Source organism: Haliotis rufescens, unplaced genomic scaffold, assembly GCF_023055435.1.
Source record: "Haliotis rufescens isolate VD_foot unplaced genomic scaffold, xgHalRufe1.0.p SCAF_70, whole genome shotgun sequence".
In the NCBI taxonomy this organism is placed as follows: Eukaryota; Metazoa; Mollusca; class Gastropoda; order Lepetellida; family Haliotidae; genus Haliotis; species Haliotis rufescens.
The window spans coordinates 424,359-441,220 of NW_025964362.1; the positions used below are offsets into that span (position 1 = coordinate 424,359).

A 16,862-nucleotide genomic window follows, 5' to 3' on the forward strand; every position below is an offset into this window, starting at 1 on the left:
TTTTGTGCACATGCTGAATGGAGGAATGCACTAACGCAAACAAATTGTCCTTTAAATCAATAAAACAAAAAAAGTGACGAAAAAATTACCATAATCGTGTGTAAGCTCTGCTACAAAGCAGCGCCAATTTTGTTATTCCGACTTCATCATATTTTTAAGGATGTGTATGAATCACTGTCAAACACTCACGACACCAGGTGTATGTTAACATATAACTTGATACATTGATGGTGTATTATCACTATAAGGCACGCCGGGAAAAATAAGGTTGATAATCTATAATCAAATATCAAACGGTACTCGTATAAGAGAAACATTAGAGCATGATACCAAGTGCGTATCTTGTTACTTATACCGGTGAGTGTATTGTTTGCTGTATAAATCAGACATACGTCAGGATTGACATCCAGGTAGCTTCGGATTTGATATTTGTTATAACGAGACACAGCAGTATTTTGATTTACGTCGAAACAAACCAGATACATGATGACTACATTTGAGATCAGAATGACAATGCAATTTGGGCGTCGTCGCGGTTCGAACATGACGTCACATTCAGTGACATCACCGTCTACGTTAACAATTGGCAGTCATGATGTTGAAAATATGTCACATTATATCAGCACAGATATACATACTCGTGTCTCAGTCACGTGCAAGGAAGCAGAATCCGAACCCATTTGGTTCAACAAATACAAACATTTTTAGTGTAATACTAATTATGTCACCAAAGTGAAAAACCTCTAAGACCTGCATCATTTCGGGATTTCCTACCACATGAAGTCGACAAGCCGTGATATAACTGGAATACTGTCTAGAGTGGCTTTAAACCCAATTCACACACTCACTCTGATTATATCATATACTAGTATTGGATCGCTGATTGATCCTTGTGTTGAGTTTATGTACGTCCGTTACATTAATGTCACACACTGCTTCTTTTGTCAGGCAGATGGTGTTCTCTTTTCATTCTTTTTAAGCAAACATATATGACTGTGGGTTCTGCATCACAAACTACACGTCAATTAGATTATGGTTAGCTTCGACAAGCTTTAATATTACTACATCGCCAGCTCAAATCATCACCAACACATATACGGATCTTAAGAGTACTAAAGCTCCTTCTGTTCCCTCCGTTCTTGAGGCTATCAGAGTCTCTCATCTTCAGCCGATGTCTGAATAAGGCTTAAGCACTGTAAAGACGACTGCTTAATTCAGCCTCGCAGGCATAACACACACCCAGGCATATATGCGCTGTGCCTTCGTATTCCAACAGAACCATCTAGGCCACAGGAGCTTGTATCAAGAAGCGTGTGAAGGCAATAATCACCACCAACATAGAGAAGGATGGTGGGTTTGATTCACCTTGTTCCAGTAATTTCATTTACTTCGTTAATTCCCTAGAAATCAAGTTTGCTTACATTAAATGACAAGCGTTTATTCAGATTTCTCCTTTGGAGGGCTTTTTCAGACATAGATCTATCTCTTGATTTGCAGATGTCAGCAGTAATGTAAGCGTTTTGGAAATGTATCAATACCACATGTTCTGACGGATATACCAGCATCGTGTACCATACCACCAAGAGGGAAATGGACACGGATAATTAATTGTATTTAGTAGTCTTTCATGCATTGACACTATCGCCTGACGAATTTCCGGAACATGCCTAATTTAAAAAGGGTTTAAAATACATTTTCCCACTTGGTAAAACCATCAGTGCATATAAAAAGGTACGAACACTAACATGCCTATATATTTTTTTGTGGTTATATGTGTCTGCCATGTCGCTTTTTTATGCTCGTTTCAGCCCCATCCAAATTCGTTCTTTCGTTCTTTCTGTCATGCGTCTGTTTCACGTGCTCTTCATTTCTCGTTCCTCCTCTTTAATATGTGTGTAACTCACTACAGCCACTTATAACTCAATGATATAGACGCATGTCGATAACAGTGTTAAAGATGCGTGTCAATACCAATCAGTGTTAAGGACCGTGTCAATATCAGTCAGTATTAATGACGCATGTCAATATCAGTCAGTCGTACAGACGCATGTCAATATCAGTCAGTTTTATAGATGCATGTCAATATCAGTCAGTGATACAGACCAGCTTACACTTCCAAAGTAATTATCCCTCTACAATTCATTACATTATCAAAAAGCAGAATATCATACAAATGGACCTAATTAGATTGATTATCAAGGACTAATGGGTACAAAACCGTTTACTGAATACATTCAGATTCAAGAAAAAAACTTTCTTAACTAAATATAAAACTAACAGAAAGATACAGCATTTTATACGACGGACAAATTTGATTGGATTTTTTCGGGATATGTTACTGTCACATATGCTTGCCGTGAGTCTCTATGTATTAGGGATTGTACAAGTGACTTATGACCGACATGGCAAATTGTAAACACATAAATAAACCATCAACACGGCCATTTCTATTTCGACTGGAGGTCGTAAAATTTTATGTGTACAAAATGAAAAGCACAAACTACCCTAAATCATTCAAACTAACAGGGATTGGCAGCATTTGGGTTTTATGTATTGATAAATACGACAACAGTATTGTAGTCAGCACCCACCTTTGTTGGTAGCTTGAATAAAAGGTATAAAACTTCAATGGAGGCAATACGAGAACACACAAAAGAACATAAAACCGTTCGTTATACTCCAACTATTGAGTACACGGTCAGAAAACTGGTATTTATTTCTCCATCTGGGTATCAATGCATCGGTTCGGTGTATAGTAATGATGTAAAGGTCTATACTACTTCCTAATGTCTGCGTACTTGTCAGTCTGACTGCATAAGCTGTGTTAACTTCATGATTTATAATAATAATATTCTTTTATCAATTCCTGTAAGCACTGATGTATTGGACAGACAGTTCGACACCTACACTTTATTTGGAACTGAAAATTGCATTAATTTAGTTTTCGATTTAAAATTAAATTGGTTAATCATTTATTCAGTTGTTTTGTATTGTGTTTTAACGAAAAGTGAACTTTTTATGCCGGATTAAATAGACATAGGCATGATGTATAAGCGCTCTGACACAATTTGACATTTCGCTTGTCGTATATCAAATGAAAATTTAAACACTACTTCTCCAAATTCATACGTATGCATATATACGGTCTTCATGACGTAGATCTAGTGGGAGTATTAAATTAGGTCTGTATTGAAATGTTTCATCCCAAACACACAACAATCCAAAATAACCAATGCCACCACATAAGTCATGGCAATAAAACCAGCCACATCACTGACTTGTATATGTCTATTTTAACACTGTGGTATATGTTTGTAGGTTGTTAAACAAACGGATTTGATGCACGTGTACTGTCTCGGCGATTCATTTGTTTCATTCTCGGTATAATTTATTATTAATTGTACCAATACTGTCTGAGGCTGTAATTTAGTCATAGTAATAACATGAATGAATCTTCACAAAGATTAAACTGGACACATTATTTATGACGCATAAATGAATATATCATTTGACATCGAGCACATTATCACACATCATTCGTTATCAAGCACACGGACGTTACGCTTCATTAATAATGTATATAATATTTAGATGATCTGCAAATGTGTAAACTTTCTTTGACCCGCCAAACATATTAAAAGCTTAACCATAGTCTATCTATTCTATTCTATTCTATTCTATTCAATTCTAGTAAACGTGTACTTAAACTCTCTTACCTGAGTAATCAAGGCCGATCTCCTCCTTCAACAATTTCTCCATGTTGGTTTTACTGTCAAGACGGAAATAATCCTGAGTTATTTTAGGGTCCAGTGCGTCCAGATCGTAATGCAATGCCTCTATTGCCAAGTGACACAGCCCTTTAATGAGATAATCCTGTCCCTCCTTTGAATACAGAAGTTTGATCTTCAACCACTTGTAATGCAACATCATCTTGGCGAAGAATGTCGATAGAGACCTAGAATTAACAGGCCCTACTCTAGTAAGAAGCTGGTACTGGGTTGATCTGTATACACTAAAATCCCGAGCCATGGCCCCTCCCGAAATGACGGGTATGTTCCAGAAAGACACCTGTCGTCCAACGGGGGCAACTGCAAAATCACACACGGGTCCAAGGAACACGTGGGCTTGTTTCTTGATGTAGAAATTGATAGCTTTGTTGATTCCTTCGGCAATGTCACATTTCGAGTCGTTGTATTTGACGGAGAATTTGTGATTCTTCATCAAAGTCTTATCATCGTTGATTTCGGTAATAGCAAGGTTAATAGCCGGTGCTATTCGTCTCACCGAGAACATACGTTCGTCGTCGAAAGGCAAAATCACTGCAATTTTCACTTCCATACACAAATAAACAGGCAACCAAACCAAGAAATACAGAAGACACCCCATGATTGAAGTCGAAAGAACCCAGCCGAAGGTGGAAGCTTGTCACTTCTTCAGCGCATCAATATGTTCTTCTAATTTACCAGTCATCAGATTAGTCTAGCATTAGGCTAATCATCCTTTCATCAAATAACTTGTGGCGTCATGTTCCTCCCGTTAGTGCCTATGTAGGAAGAAGCGTCACGTGGTTCCTTCAAAACAGGAAGCTCTTGGTTACACAGCGCTCAACTCAAGTCATGCTCGCTGTACGTGTATTGTGCATTGATAAAGAATATGTCCACTCTACAGGTTGAATCAGGGCTGGCTAGGAGGTGGCGTGTTGGGGAAGTTGGGTCGATATGTCACCGTGAAGTCACACTGAGTGAAACAAGAGTAAGGTGACGGCAACAAATGCTGATGTCGCACCTGGCTGACATCTGATTAAATAACTAGCTGTGGCGGTTTGATTAGCCTCGGTTCATAGATAGATTGTACTCGAAATGTACATATGTAGATTTCACATCTGTTGTTCATTCAATGAAGGATCTAGGTTACACGTATAATTTCAGCACGAATGAGTAAGTTTACTCACGCTAACATTATCATAGGATAATAAATACTGATATATACACCCCACGCAAATATTATTTATTTACACAGTTCTGATTACATTAGTATTATCGGGATATATATACAAATTTTGAAGAAATATATAAATATAAATATTATAAATATAAAAAATATTATATTCAACGAGAAGTAAAATTCCAAACGATTTATTAAACAACTATGACGATAAATATGTCGCCTGTACTACTCCGGACAAATCATATGGCGGGAAAGGAGATTTTTTTAAATTTTCATTAAATCCAACTGTGTTCAGGCGCCATATGTTTCATCGAACAATGTCGCGAGTGACTGCCATGGTGACATGCGATTTAACAGTCCTTCAAGGGGCGTAGCTTCCTCTATTCTCGTCTATTCAATTTCAAGGATCCGCATACAAGATTGTACAATCACCGGCCCAACTGTTACAAATTGGTGTACATGCACATCATCAGTGGCAAAAATGTAAAGTCGATATATGAAATGTCAACACGGTTCGAGCAATGCTTTCCTAGACATCTCCCCAATGTAACATCTGAGGTGCTCGAATGAAAGCCCAGATAGGCAGCTTCCTAACATGCAGGTTACTGACGTGGAAATGAAGATCAAGCACAATACGACGCTCTTTGAAATACTCCAAGGTGTGCTTTAAGACATCTCCATCACATAAACATTGTTGAAGATACGAACAAACGGTTTTACAGTAACTACGTTTTCTAACGAATTAAAAATGTTCCATAACATAAACAGAAAAGATGAAAATACTTAACGATGTTCCTTTTGAATGACATCGCTCACACACTCTACATGGCACAGATCACTTGTATACTCCATGTATCAGTTCCTATCCTTCAACAAGCACGCACGCTACAGTTTCAATACTACTCGCTATGTTGGTATATGAGTGAGGGCTCAACGCTCTGTCCATGTAACCAAGCTTCGGAGAACTGTAAGGGGCCGTCTTTTCTGCTACGCGATCTGTGTGTGTTACTCGGCCAAGTTGTGTCCGCTGTGGGGGCCCTTCATAGCCCCGATACCAGACCATGTGCGATCTTATTGATCCTAAAGAAGCTTTCTTTCGTCTCCGAAAGGACGACCTGATGATACACACTATTGTCAAGGGACAACTGTGCAGAGAACAGACTGTCACTAAATCGTTGGCCGCCTGAAGGTTTTGATATACGGTGACAAAGTCATTGAAGCGTATGTTAGTGAAACGTTCACAGTCCCACGCTGCGTTGAATTGACTTCACTGAAATGTCTATGTTATGTTTAGGGCTATTTGATGAAGTAAGTGTTTTCGCCGTGGTTCATTGTGTGTAGGTGATGTGACCGATTAATTGTACGAGATGTTTATAATGATTAAAATTTGAATACAGATTAGTTTACGATGTTATCAATTGATTTGACCGTAGAATAACAATAACATTGCAAGATTGTTTATTTTGATTAAAATCTAAAAGTACCGGAGTGAATTTACGAGCGCGTTTGCATTGATTAAGCTTTTAAACTGAGCGGCGTCTCCCAGACTGTTTGTTCGGAAAAAGGATTATGTAGTTTTACGGTGGAAACTCAAATCGAATAAATGTTACGAAAATCTCCCTGAATCTGGAAACAACACGTAATAAACACTGAATGTATTCGTTTCAATAATTAACCTTGTCGTTTAATGCCTTGACAATATTTTTTAGAATTGAATCAGATTGATATATTTTAAAGGTACCCTGTTCTCCGCTAGCCGACATTTGCGAGAAAAGGCTGTGTCGAATGCTTGAGGGTTGATCTGAAATGTGAGCCATTTGGTCAAAATGTTTGACAAGGATTTGTCGCCTACCCCGATGGTGTGGACAGTGGATATCTCCTCATACTATCGACTACTGAATTACGTTGCCAGACAGAAACTCTTATCATATCCAATCTGGCGTAATATCACTATAAGTACTATTGTCGACTATGTAGAAAGACAACATCTACAAACAGAGGAGCTTACACAATATCACTACAAGACCTCATACACTTGATCAATATATATGCTAACACGAACTTCTTTAACAAATTTGGATCAAGGTGTTTTTTAACGTTTGGTTCACAACAAAGTAAAGTTTTGTGCAGCTTGTAATCATATCACTGTCCATTGTTTTTCATTATCGAATCAACACATATTCAAAATTGTAATATGCAACAGAAAAATAAATATTATTTACATCAGTGAACATTACTTTTGAAAGCGAGAAAATAGTACTGAGTACGAAATGATCAAATCATGTGTATGTCAATCCTTATTTGTGGATAGACGTTTGCCGTGTGAATATTACATTCTGAAAGTCTTACAATTTGAAAGTCTTTAACATGACTACAAACTGTTGCAAACATTTTTATCCAACTTTCCTACAAATACTATATGAGATTGAACATAATTCAAATCAATTCAAAATTGGCCCTAGGCTCCAAGTTAATGTCCATATATTTAATAAGTGAACCATTAATATAAATGAAGTATTGATTTAGATCCCGCCAGAAGAAAAACTAGAGAAAGCGTGAAGCCTTTATATCAATTCCTTTCGTAAATGAAATTAACACATTGAAAAGGAGGTCGCAGTTCTATCACTTAAAATGTTGCCTGGCCAAGTTAAACAAAGTGACACAAGAGTGACAGTACCGTGGTGTTATGCGGCCATACGACTGAGATGATTCAAACTAAGATCAGTCGAAGAAACACAGTCAACTTTCCTCAGTGTTTCAATTATATGACGGCGTGTCAGCTCAATGTGGGAGGAAAGCCCGGAGTGATGCAGGTCTCGTTTACCACATTCGTGAATCCAACGTGCACGGATAAGACAAACAAGGGATAATAATCACGACGGAGTATTTATTTGAACCCCAGAATAGCGGATCCTGGTACGTCTAAGGAGCAGCTTCGCACAGCGAATTGCGAGGCTTTAGAGTACTGTGCCTGCAGTGCATCCTAAATGGGTTACTATGCAACATAAAATGATTGGTCGGAATGTCTTTATAATTATAACATTTTGTTCTACGTTAACGTAAAAATGATTTGCTCTATTCTAAGACATCATCGTTACATGAGACGAATATCGATCGTACCAAAAAAAAGTATTAAACTATCAATTAGTAATCCGAAAATTGGATGTGACATCGAGTCAGCTTACTCAAGCCTGGTTAATCACAAAGCTATTGAATCGACGATTAATGGGCCGAAATGAATCGACACATGAACGATACATGTCCCTTATGACGGCTGACTGATTTTACTGGTGTTTCCTTAGACCTGCTTCGTTGGCTTCTGAGTTTTCCAACACTAACTTTCAATTTGGCTGTAACACTTCCACAGACGAAATTCTCGTGAACTTAAAACATCCACTTCATTGTGCAACGACACGGTTCGTACACGGCCGAATTAAGTTCACTGCTTGGTATTCATGGGTTCAGGTGAGTCCTGATTAATCAGGCGAGTTCACTAATGACCTAATGCTTCCAAGACAATTTGTTCATTTACTGGAAAGTAGTTACATGAGTGAGCATGAGTGCGTTACATGTGGGAAGGCGACAGTATTTGTCGGTGAACGTTTTTTTTGGAAGCCAGTAAAAGCTTGCTTTAAATGTTCCTACAAATAAGAATACTCCTAATCCAAATCATAATCACAATAGAAATGTTGTTATTATTATGATTATATTTTAAAGGTTAAAATAAATAAATGCTGAAATGAGGACTCGAGTGATCCTGGCACAGTCAGGCTGGTTAGACTCAACATCAGTTCAGGATCCTTGACCCCCTCAACACGCAGCCCAGACAGCGATGCACTGCCTAGTCGAACCCACCCAGAACATTTCGGAGTATGTGAAGTGTCCCCAACAATGCAGCCATCTGCATTACCAGATTGTCACAAGGGCTGGATTCCTGGAAGCAAACCCGGGTACTCCCAATTGCCAGACAACAGATTGGGAGGTACCGAAACTAAGGCACCGAGAACAATGGGGAGTCGGACAACTTGGTATTTGGGATGAAAGCATGACATTTCGTAAGCGAGGTCCGCATATTTGCCTTGTCTTTCCTGAATCATGTCAATCACATTAGTGTCACAAAGGACAGAAAATTCAACGATATAAATGATTTCATTGGATTTATCAAAAAGGACAAGATCAGGTGTGTTGGTCTGGTTTACGTCTGAGGCTGTTTACGGTCCTATTCCAAAGACTTTTATAAGCATCTCATATTCCTGACGCTCTCTATACATTCCGGGCCGTACCATGGATGGAGTCCAAACCACAAGCATGTCGAAGACAATAATAAAAGGGTCGGGTCGTGCCATCATGTCGCTAAAGAAACTGTGTTTGTGACACAAATTACGGTGACAGCAGCGTCCCACTTCAAAGAAAGGACAATATCGTTACAAAAATATTTGTCATGAACATAGAATAGAAAAATGTCAACAGAAGTGTTATGTTTGCATCTTAATCATCTCAAAGGATTTCTTTGATCTTTGAAATGTTGGTTGTTCTTAATATCAAACGTCTACTTCAACACATACACAGAGCTTTTTAAATTAGTACAGCGACATACAAGTGTTATCATTTTATACAAGGCAGCTTCGCGATAAATCACAAAGAACATTGATGAACCAAGCGTGGTTTAATAAAACCGATAACACATTGTTCTATCATGATGTCATTTCTGGAGATTCGAATATGCGCTCGCAACGTCATGTCGTCATGTTTTGGACGACGTTAATTTTGATTGAGTTAAAGTTTAACGTCGCATCGGCATTATTTCAGCCATATAGCGACCGTTATTTTTGAGAGGGAAGTGACAAGTAAGTTGTTCCCAATAAATGCAGCTACAATGCCGATAAACGCAGTGGCCCGAACGATTGCATCCATAAGTGGAGTAAAATGACAATCCGTATTAGGAGAAAAGGTACAGCTAATCGACGTGAGGATTGTGAGTATATGCGGGAAATACCAAACTTACCTGTTCGTAATGTGGACTTGTCCGACATTTTCGGGTCGGATTCTATTTAGGGAGTCGGCATTATTAAAAGTTTGGTTAATGTGTTTATAACTTGTACATTTTATCAACATCCTTAAATATGATGTACATGATGTTGATGTCTCTTCTAAGAAATAAACGACTCGTGGTCGTTGTTTATCTGCGCCCCTCTTGGTTTATTCTCCCTGCAGTGTTTTATTGTACGATGAACAACTCCCACTCGTCGTTTGTTTCTTAAATACATAAAATATCATTTTGATACAGAAGTACATGTATTGTTGTTGTTGACAGCGAATGGGACGCTCCCAGGAAGGGCTGCATCGTCGAACCCACCAAGAACCTTCGTTTGTCTCTGACCTGCATCCCAAAGTAGGCATAGGCCTGACCTTCCATGAGATAGTCAATAACTCCTCCCTCAGGTAAACTGACTGATCCTCCCACTTCTACTTTACCACGTTTCAAATGAAAAATGTTGCATTTGTCGTGTGTAAATGACATTCCAATATCATGACAAAAGGACTCTGATAAGAAGAATATGCTTTTTGAAAGTTGAGTCTCCTTTGGCAAGAAGTCCAAGGTCATCAATGTAAAGGAGGTGAGTAAGGAGTGTTGGGGATCTGTACGGAGTATTTCTTCTTCTTCTTCTTCTTCTTCTTCTTATTATTATCATTGAGTGTTAACATCATGAGTTTGAAATGATGATGATGATGATGATGATGATGACGACGACGACGCGGACGAGTTGCCAGATCTGAACGATGAGGGTGTAGAGAAAAACGTCTGACCAAACCAGTAACAACTACATGCAATAAGACAGGAACAACTATATACAATTGTTTAACAGAGTGAGTGATTGATTGAGTAATGTTACAGCTATATGGAGGCGACAAGAAATAATGGTTAAAATTCATTACGTCTGTGGAACGAAAAGTACATCTCAAGACAATACAAAAAATACTATGTTTCATACTGAAGATGAAGATAACAGTATGATTTCATAATATCAACTATAATCCGGGGCTATAGATTACAGTTATTTGTCATAAGTCATTGAGCAACACTTTTCACCAGCATGACACGAACAGCACCAGGTGAATATGGAGTTATACAGTGAAGGTTTATATTCAAAAATATACATTGTCTCACACAGATATTACACTTTCTAGAAAACGTTGTTGTATGTATGTGTATGCAGAGACCATATAATAGATGGTCGCTGGTGTATGGTACTGTTTGATGATAAAAAGAACCGTTTGTAGGTGATAATTCATGTTTAAATTATCGATCGCTGATTGTAATTGTGCGATACACGTTGCGACAATTATAGTCACATTTCCGGAACGTTAACGAGCAGTGATGACACCATGATCGGGACAAATGTCTTTCCTTGGCGTACAAAGTGGCGAGTCATCAGCACCTCAGACCGAGGTGTTCTGACAGTCATTTTTAAAGGCAAGTGTATTGCTATGCTACAAAAAATATCAGTTTATCCTGGGATAAACTTCAATCAGCGCCTTTGATCCATGGTCAAAGCCTGTTAAGTTGCCATGATGCTTAATCAATAGCGACTCAGCTAAAAGTCAAATGCCTCACAGCTCTTATTTTTTCAAGTGTAACGAAAATAAAAGGATGGCGAAAGAATACTAGCGCTGGTCTTAATGTCCCCTGCATGACACAAAAATAATTATTTAAACGTTTTCAATCACCTTCAAGAAAATTTGAAATGCATAGCTAATGCATTTTTATCTGTATTTTCAAATGCGCTGGAAAGGAAAGATTCCAAGGTATTGTCACCAAGTTGATGTACGATTGTTTGTTTCTTTGACTGGAATACGAGACTCCACATAAAGATATACATCAAATGTCATAAGGAACCAGGTTTCAGCCTTTATTGGAAAACATGTCGTTGTATCACCTCAAAATCGTGAATGTTTGAAACCGATATACAATCCAATGAGCAAATAAAGAAACATACTTCACTCTTTTTCCATCTACGTGACATACAGAATAAAAGCGAAATACCATTTCATAATCATACGAAACATGTGCTAAAAGCAGAGTCCATTGTACGATTCAGACAAGATTATAAGCGTTTGTTTATGAATCACCATCAAATAGTGATACACGTACCAAGTGTTTGCGAAAGGTTGATCATTGTCCTGCCCTACCAGTGGCATTCCATAGCGTAAAGTGATGGCGGATTCTGAGTCATATAAATGTATTTGGAGGGGTAATTTTGAATACTGCAAATATAAGACGTCTCGATTTTCAAATTCCACTTGGCGTAAAAGGCCAAATAGCGGTGACAATTACATGAACGGATCGCTGATATTCAGTGATGACACCAGGTGTTTGAACAAAAAGGAACACATATCCTCGCCTATCGGTGGCCCTCGCTGCTCGCACAATGTGCATACAAAAGTATTTGGTTCAATCAATTCCAGATGTGTGATAGAACGCCATCTATAGATCATGAAACCAGAACCAGTTTTATTTGCATGACATGACAGGAACTGAATATCACCCACCCTTTCTACTAACGATATAAAACTAAACTGTAGCTATAGGAACTACGTTACCTGAAAACAATACATCTGATATGCAAAGCTGATATTAATAATGCGAAACTCGCACCAAGTGTACTTGTATGGCCACACAATCCTTCCTAACACATGTTTGACGATGCCCACTTGGTTTGGAACGTCACATTTTGACTGACACATCGTATCCGTGTATGGTTTCAAAAACTCTTACAATGTAGCTGAAGAAACAGTGCTGGATGTTGAAACAGGTTTTTGTAGGAGTAACAGAAAAGAATGGAACTGCGCTAAGCACTATTACTGTGCTTCGTCCTACAATCCTTTGCACACCCAAGGGATTCCAAGCCGTTGAGTAGACTAATTTCCTATTCTGAGAGAACTTTATAGATACTGACAGAGACTTTTTATTGATGCTTTGCTTCCATTTCAGAAATGGACTAGTCTTCGGCGCCTAGGAATGTTAGAAAGATATAAATGCAGAGCTCTCTGGGAATCCTTTACTGCTTGCAATGCCTTGAAGGAGAACCTATCCAAGAGATAGGTGTGGAATGATAGATTTAATTAGCTGCAATAGATTCGGATGCAAATCTGCTATCCTACTGTTGATGAGGTTTCTTTTTAAAGCTATATATGCAATTATTATCGCAAGCATCCAGATCCAAATGTCAATATTCGCTTCCTGTCCGAATTTAATCTTCATTAATATCTGTCATATACATATCAGTTAAGATATATTTGAAGTAGGTACTTAATACTGTTTGCGAACTTAGGGTCTCGTTATTGTAACCGGGTAAATCGTACACCTGTCGATCGGTGAGATTGGTTGTTTGCATCGCGGGCACTATGCAAAGGAATGGCGCATTGGTATCAGCTATTACCAGTTAGCGTCTTAGCCCCGTATGGTGAGGGTGTTTGATCACTTAATCTTCTGAAACTATCGGAATATGTATTGATCATATCACAACTTCAAGCTTCTTTATGTAACGTTCATAGATGTAATTTCCTTATCGGGTGATGTCATAAGGTACTTATGCATTGACATGCCCATGCTTTCGCGATGAAACAACCCGTGAAGAACCGGGTAAGAATTGGTCTTCAGCAACCCATGTTAGTCGTGGTCTAACTCGGGTGGTCGGGCTCGGTGACTTGGTTGATGCACGTTATCGTATCCCAATTGCGTAGATCGATGCTCACGATGTCAATCACTGGATTGTCTGTTTCAGACTCGATTTAATTTATTTACAGACCGCCATCATATAGCTGGGATGTTGCTGAGTGCGCCGTTAAACAACCCAAAAAACATTATGAAAAGTATTTTTTTACGCCGATGTATACTTCCCATCTACATGGTACTGAATGACTACATCCGAAGCAGTGGAGATTCTTCAGTCTTTGATGTTATAACTATGTTTTCTCAGCACAGCTAAATGCATTAAACAGTTACGCCTGCATCACTCCCTTCAAGAATATCGGTTTCCTGTTCTGACAATTTCTGTCTCAGGATATCTTTCCCATGTCAAACATTGTGTACACAGCAAACAAATCTCACTTCTCACAGAAAACTATTAGTTTTCATGTGACAAGCCTTCCCGTGTATATCAAGGAACTAGTGGATGTTGTCAGGTCACAAAGGATTATTTTTTGGATACAGGTTCAGTCAATTGTATTTCCTGCTGAAAACACACGCCGCTTCCATGTTCATGATCATATGGTGCTCATATCACAAACTGAAATATCCCTGGGGGCCATAAACCGTCTGGCCTGGCTCAAACACGTACTTACCATCGCCTCAGTACATTGGGCTGTCACGTGTAGGGGCATTAGCACACCAAATGGTATTACTTACTTAATGCAGTATTTTGTTAAAACGACTTGGTGGGCGGTATGGATAATTTGGTACGTATTATCCAATTACTTGTTGGGTTTCTTGTAATATGCTGCTAATTATTCAAAACAGATATGTCTGGGTATGGCCATCCAGACATGTCCGCCGCTGCTCCATTACTTACTTGTATTGAATAGGATGAGTTTCATCGCGATGGAAAGGCTGAAATCGGTAGTTATATAATGAAAATGCCCAATGATCAGACATGGAAGAGATTTTTAGGCTACCTGAAATGTGAGATTGTGTGTTACAATGAGTAAGTGAGTATAGTTTTACTCCCCTTTTAGCAAAATTCCAACAATACCAGAAATGGGCTTCATACTTCATGCCCATGTGGGAAATCGAATCCGGGTATTCGGTGTGGCGAGCGAACACTTTAACCACTAGGCTACCCCGCCGCCTCGAGTTACAAATGAAACCTCATGAAGTGGATAAGAGGCATCTCGATTTGATATACAAGATGAATTTATTTCAGGGTTCCGTTTGAACATATCGCGAACTACCATCATGTAACGCCAAAAAAAGAAAGTTTGGTCACTCGATATACAAGCCCAAGACTGCATTTTGCCTTCCTGTGGTCTCAAACGACCAACAATTCTACGTGTTACAGAAGGAACCTTTTTCACGTCTGGAAATGTAGATATGGGGACACAACTCACTCATTCAACTTGTACGGTGGAAATCAAAACCCTGATTTATTTAATGGTACCAATCTAAATAACGCTAGTTAACGAGTGCCCTGCACAGTAATTCCAATGATTAAGTTCTGACTGTTCTTTATCCTCGAGACATCATATCTTCACATCATTTGGTCACTCCCAGTAATTTCAGCGTGTGCGCATATGTTGTACTTGAGAAGGTGTAGCTGCTTTTCTTCCCAAACTGTTCAATAAAGTACGATTAGTATGGCAGCCTACTTACAGTCTATCATACGTATCTGTAATGACTTGCACAAAGAAGGTTGTGAAAATTGATCACAAAACGTGCCTCAGACCATTGATTAACCCTTTTGTCTACTAGATCTTCACAAGTGTTACAACTCAATTATGAGACCACAGAATAGTTATTAGAATAATCGTATGTCTTCGGAGCCACGCATCTCTATCAATTTATATAATTAGTTGTATGTACACAGTATCTGAGCCATTCTATCTTCCAAGCATGATTGCTTGTATTCCCTGGCCTAAGATGGGCAAGAACACAAATGTGTCTCAAGTACGATCTATTTTGAGACAAATGCTTTTCTGAAAACTGACAATACCTTGTACTGAATAAATACCAGCAAAGACTCTTTCAGTTCTCGGACAAATCTTCTTTTCAGGCACGCCTCATCACTTAGCACATCCATGGCCCCATGAGCATATCAACAAGCTGCTATTCTGGTTTGTTATAGAAGCTCCCGTGCATTTATGACCATTGAGTTATTCGAGTAGGAAAATAATCGGAAAACAAACACCGAGAATCAATGTTTGTGACATAACACTAAAACAAATATTTATTGACACTGCCAGTAGATTTGATTACTTTGCGAGATCAATAAATCATCCGGAAAACGAAGCGAGACATTTGCTTTACACGTACATACGCACGTAATATGACCTTACACGCAGAGCATTGCTGCTGTGTATCCGAAGAAGCCAGTGAAACGTGCCCTTTATTACAACCAAATTGAGACGACAATTCTAGTTCCCTCCGAGTCAAATTCGCAGTGTTCTCATTTCTAGCTAATGCCGGTTTGCGGTTGCCAGATAATTGCAACCTTAACCTCATTTAATATGTTTCCTTTACAAAAAAATGCACAACGAACCACGAGATCGACATTGTTGTAAACGTAATTATTAGATATTAAGTTACATTATTAGCTTTTAGGGTCTTTTTCAAACTATTTGGAGTAAAAATAATAATACGTGTATGTCTTTGTACAAACTTTAAAAGCTTTGTGTATGTGTTTAATTAGTCGTTTGATATCCAGAAACAGCAGATGCAACATTTCAAAGATAAAAGAAATCCTTTGAGATGATTAAGATCATAACATAAAACGTCTGCTGACATTTCTTCTATTCTATTTTCATGACAAATATTTTTGAAGCGAAGCAAATAACATCAAAGAGTCCAGGATATTGTCCTTTCTTTGAAGTGACCCGCTTCTGTCACCTTAACATGTGTCACGCTGATATTGCCATCCCCGGAAGTTTGTATAATTAATGCAACAGTAAATAAATACTAACTTAATGATTTCATAAAGGTTGATGAAAAGAAGAACAATGTTTTGATGTTTCAACATGACGCGTTATTATATGCACAACTATTTCTTTAACAAACTGCAGAGCATGTAGTATGATATAATTACAACTTCTGGATTAAGTTCGCTTAAACAAATATACGTCTTTTCCAATTTTTATTATATAGGACAAAAATAACAATAATAACAATTGACATTTTTAATGCGATGAATCGTCCAACTGAT

At 38.3% G+C, this 16,862-nt stretch overlaps 1 protein-coding gene across 5 annotated transcripts in view; it reads right to left on the bottom strand.

The window, feature by feature from the left end:
• Positions 1 to 16,862, bottom strand: part of LOC124135588 (atrial natriuretic peptide receptor 1-like) — a 654,598-nt gene that overhangs the window by 232,749 nt on the left and 404,987 nt on the right. Inside the window, exon 1 of one of the 5 annotated variants that reach the window (XM_046501011.2) lies at positions 3,717 to 6,108. The exons of the other annotated variants lie outside the window; for them this stretch is intronic. Within the exon in view, the coding sequence (XP_046356967.1) occupies positions 3,717 to 4,386 (670 nt within the window). The 5' untranslated portion in view covers positions 4,387 to 6,108. Of the gene's footprint in view, positions 1 to 3,716; positions 6,109 to 16,862 lie in introns of those variants that run through there. 5 annotated transcript variants of the gene reach the window in all.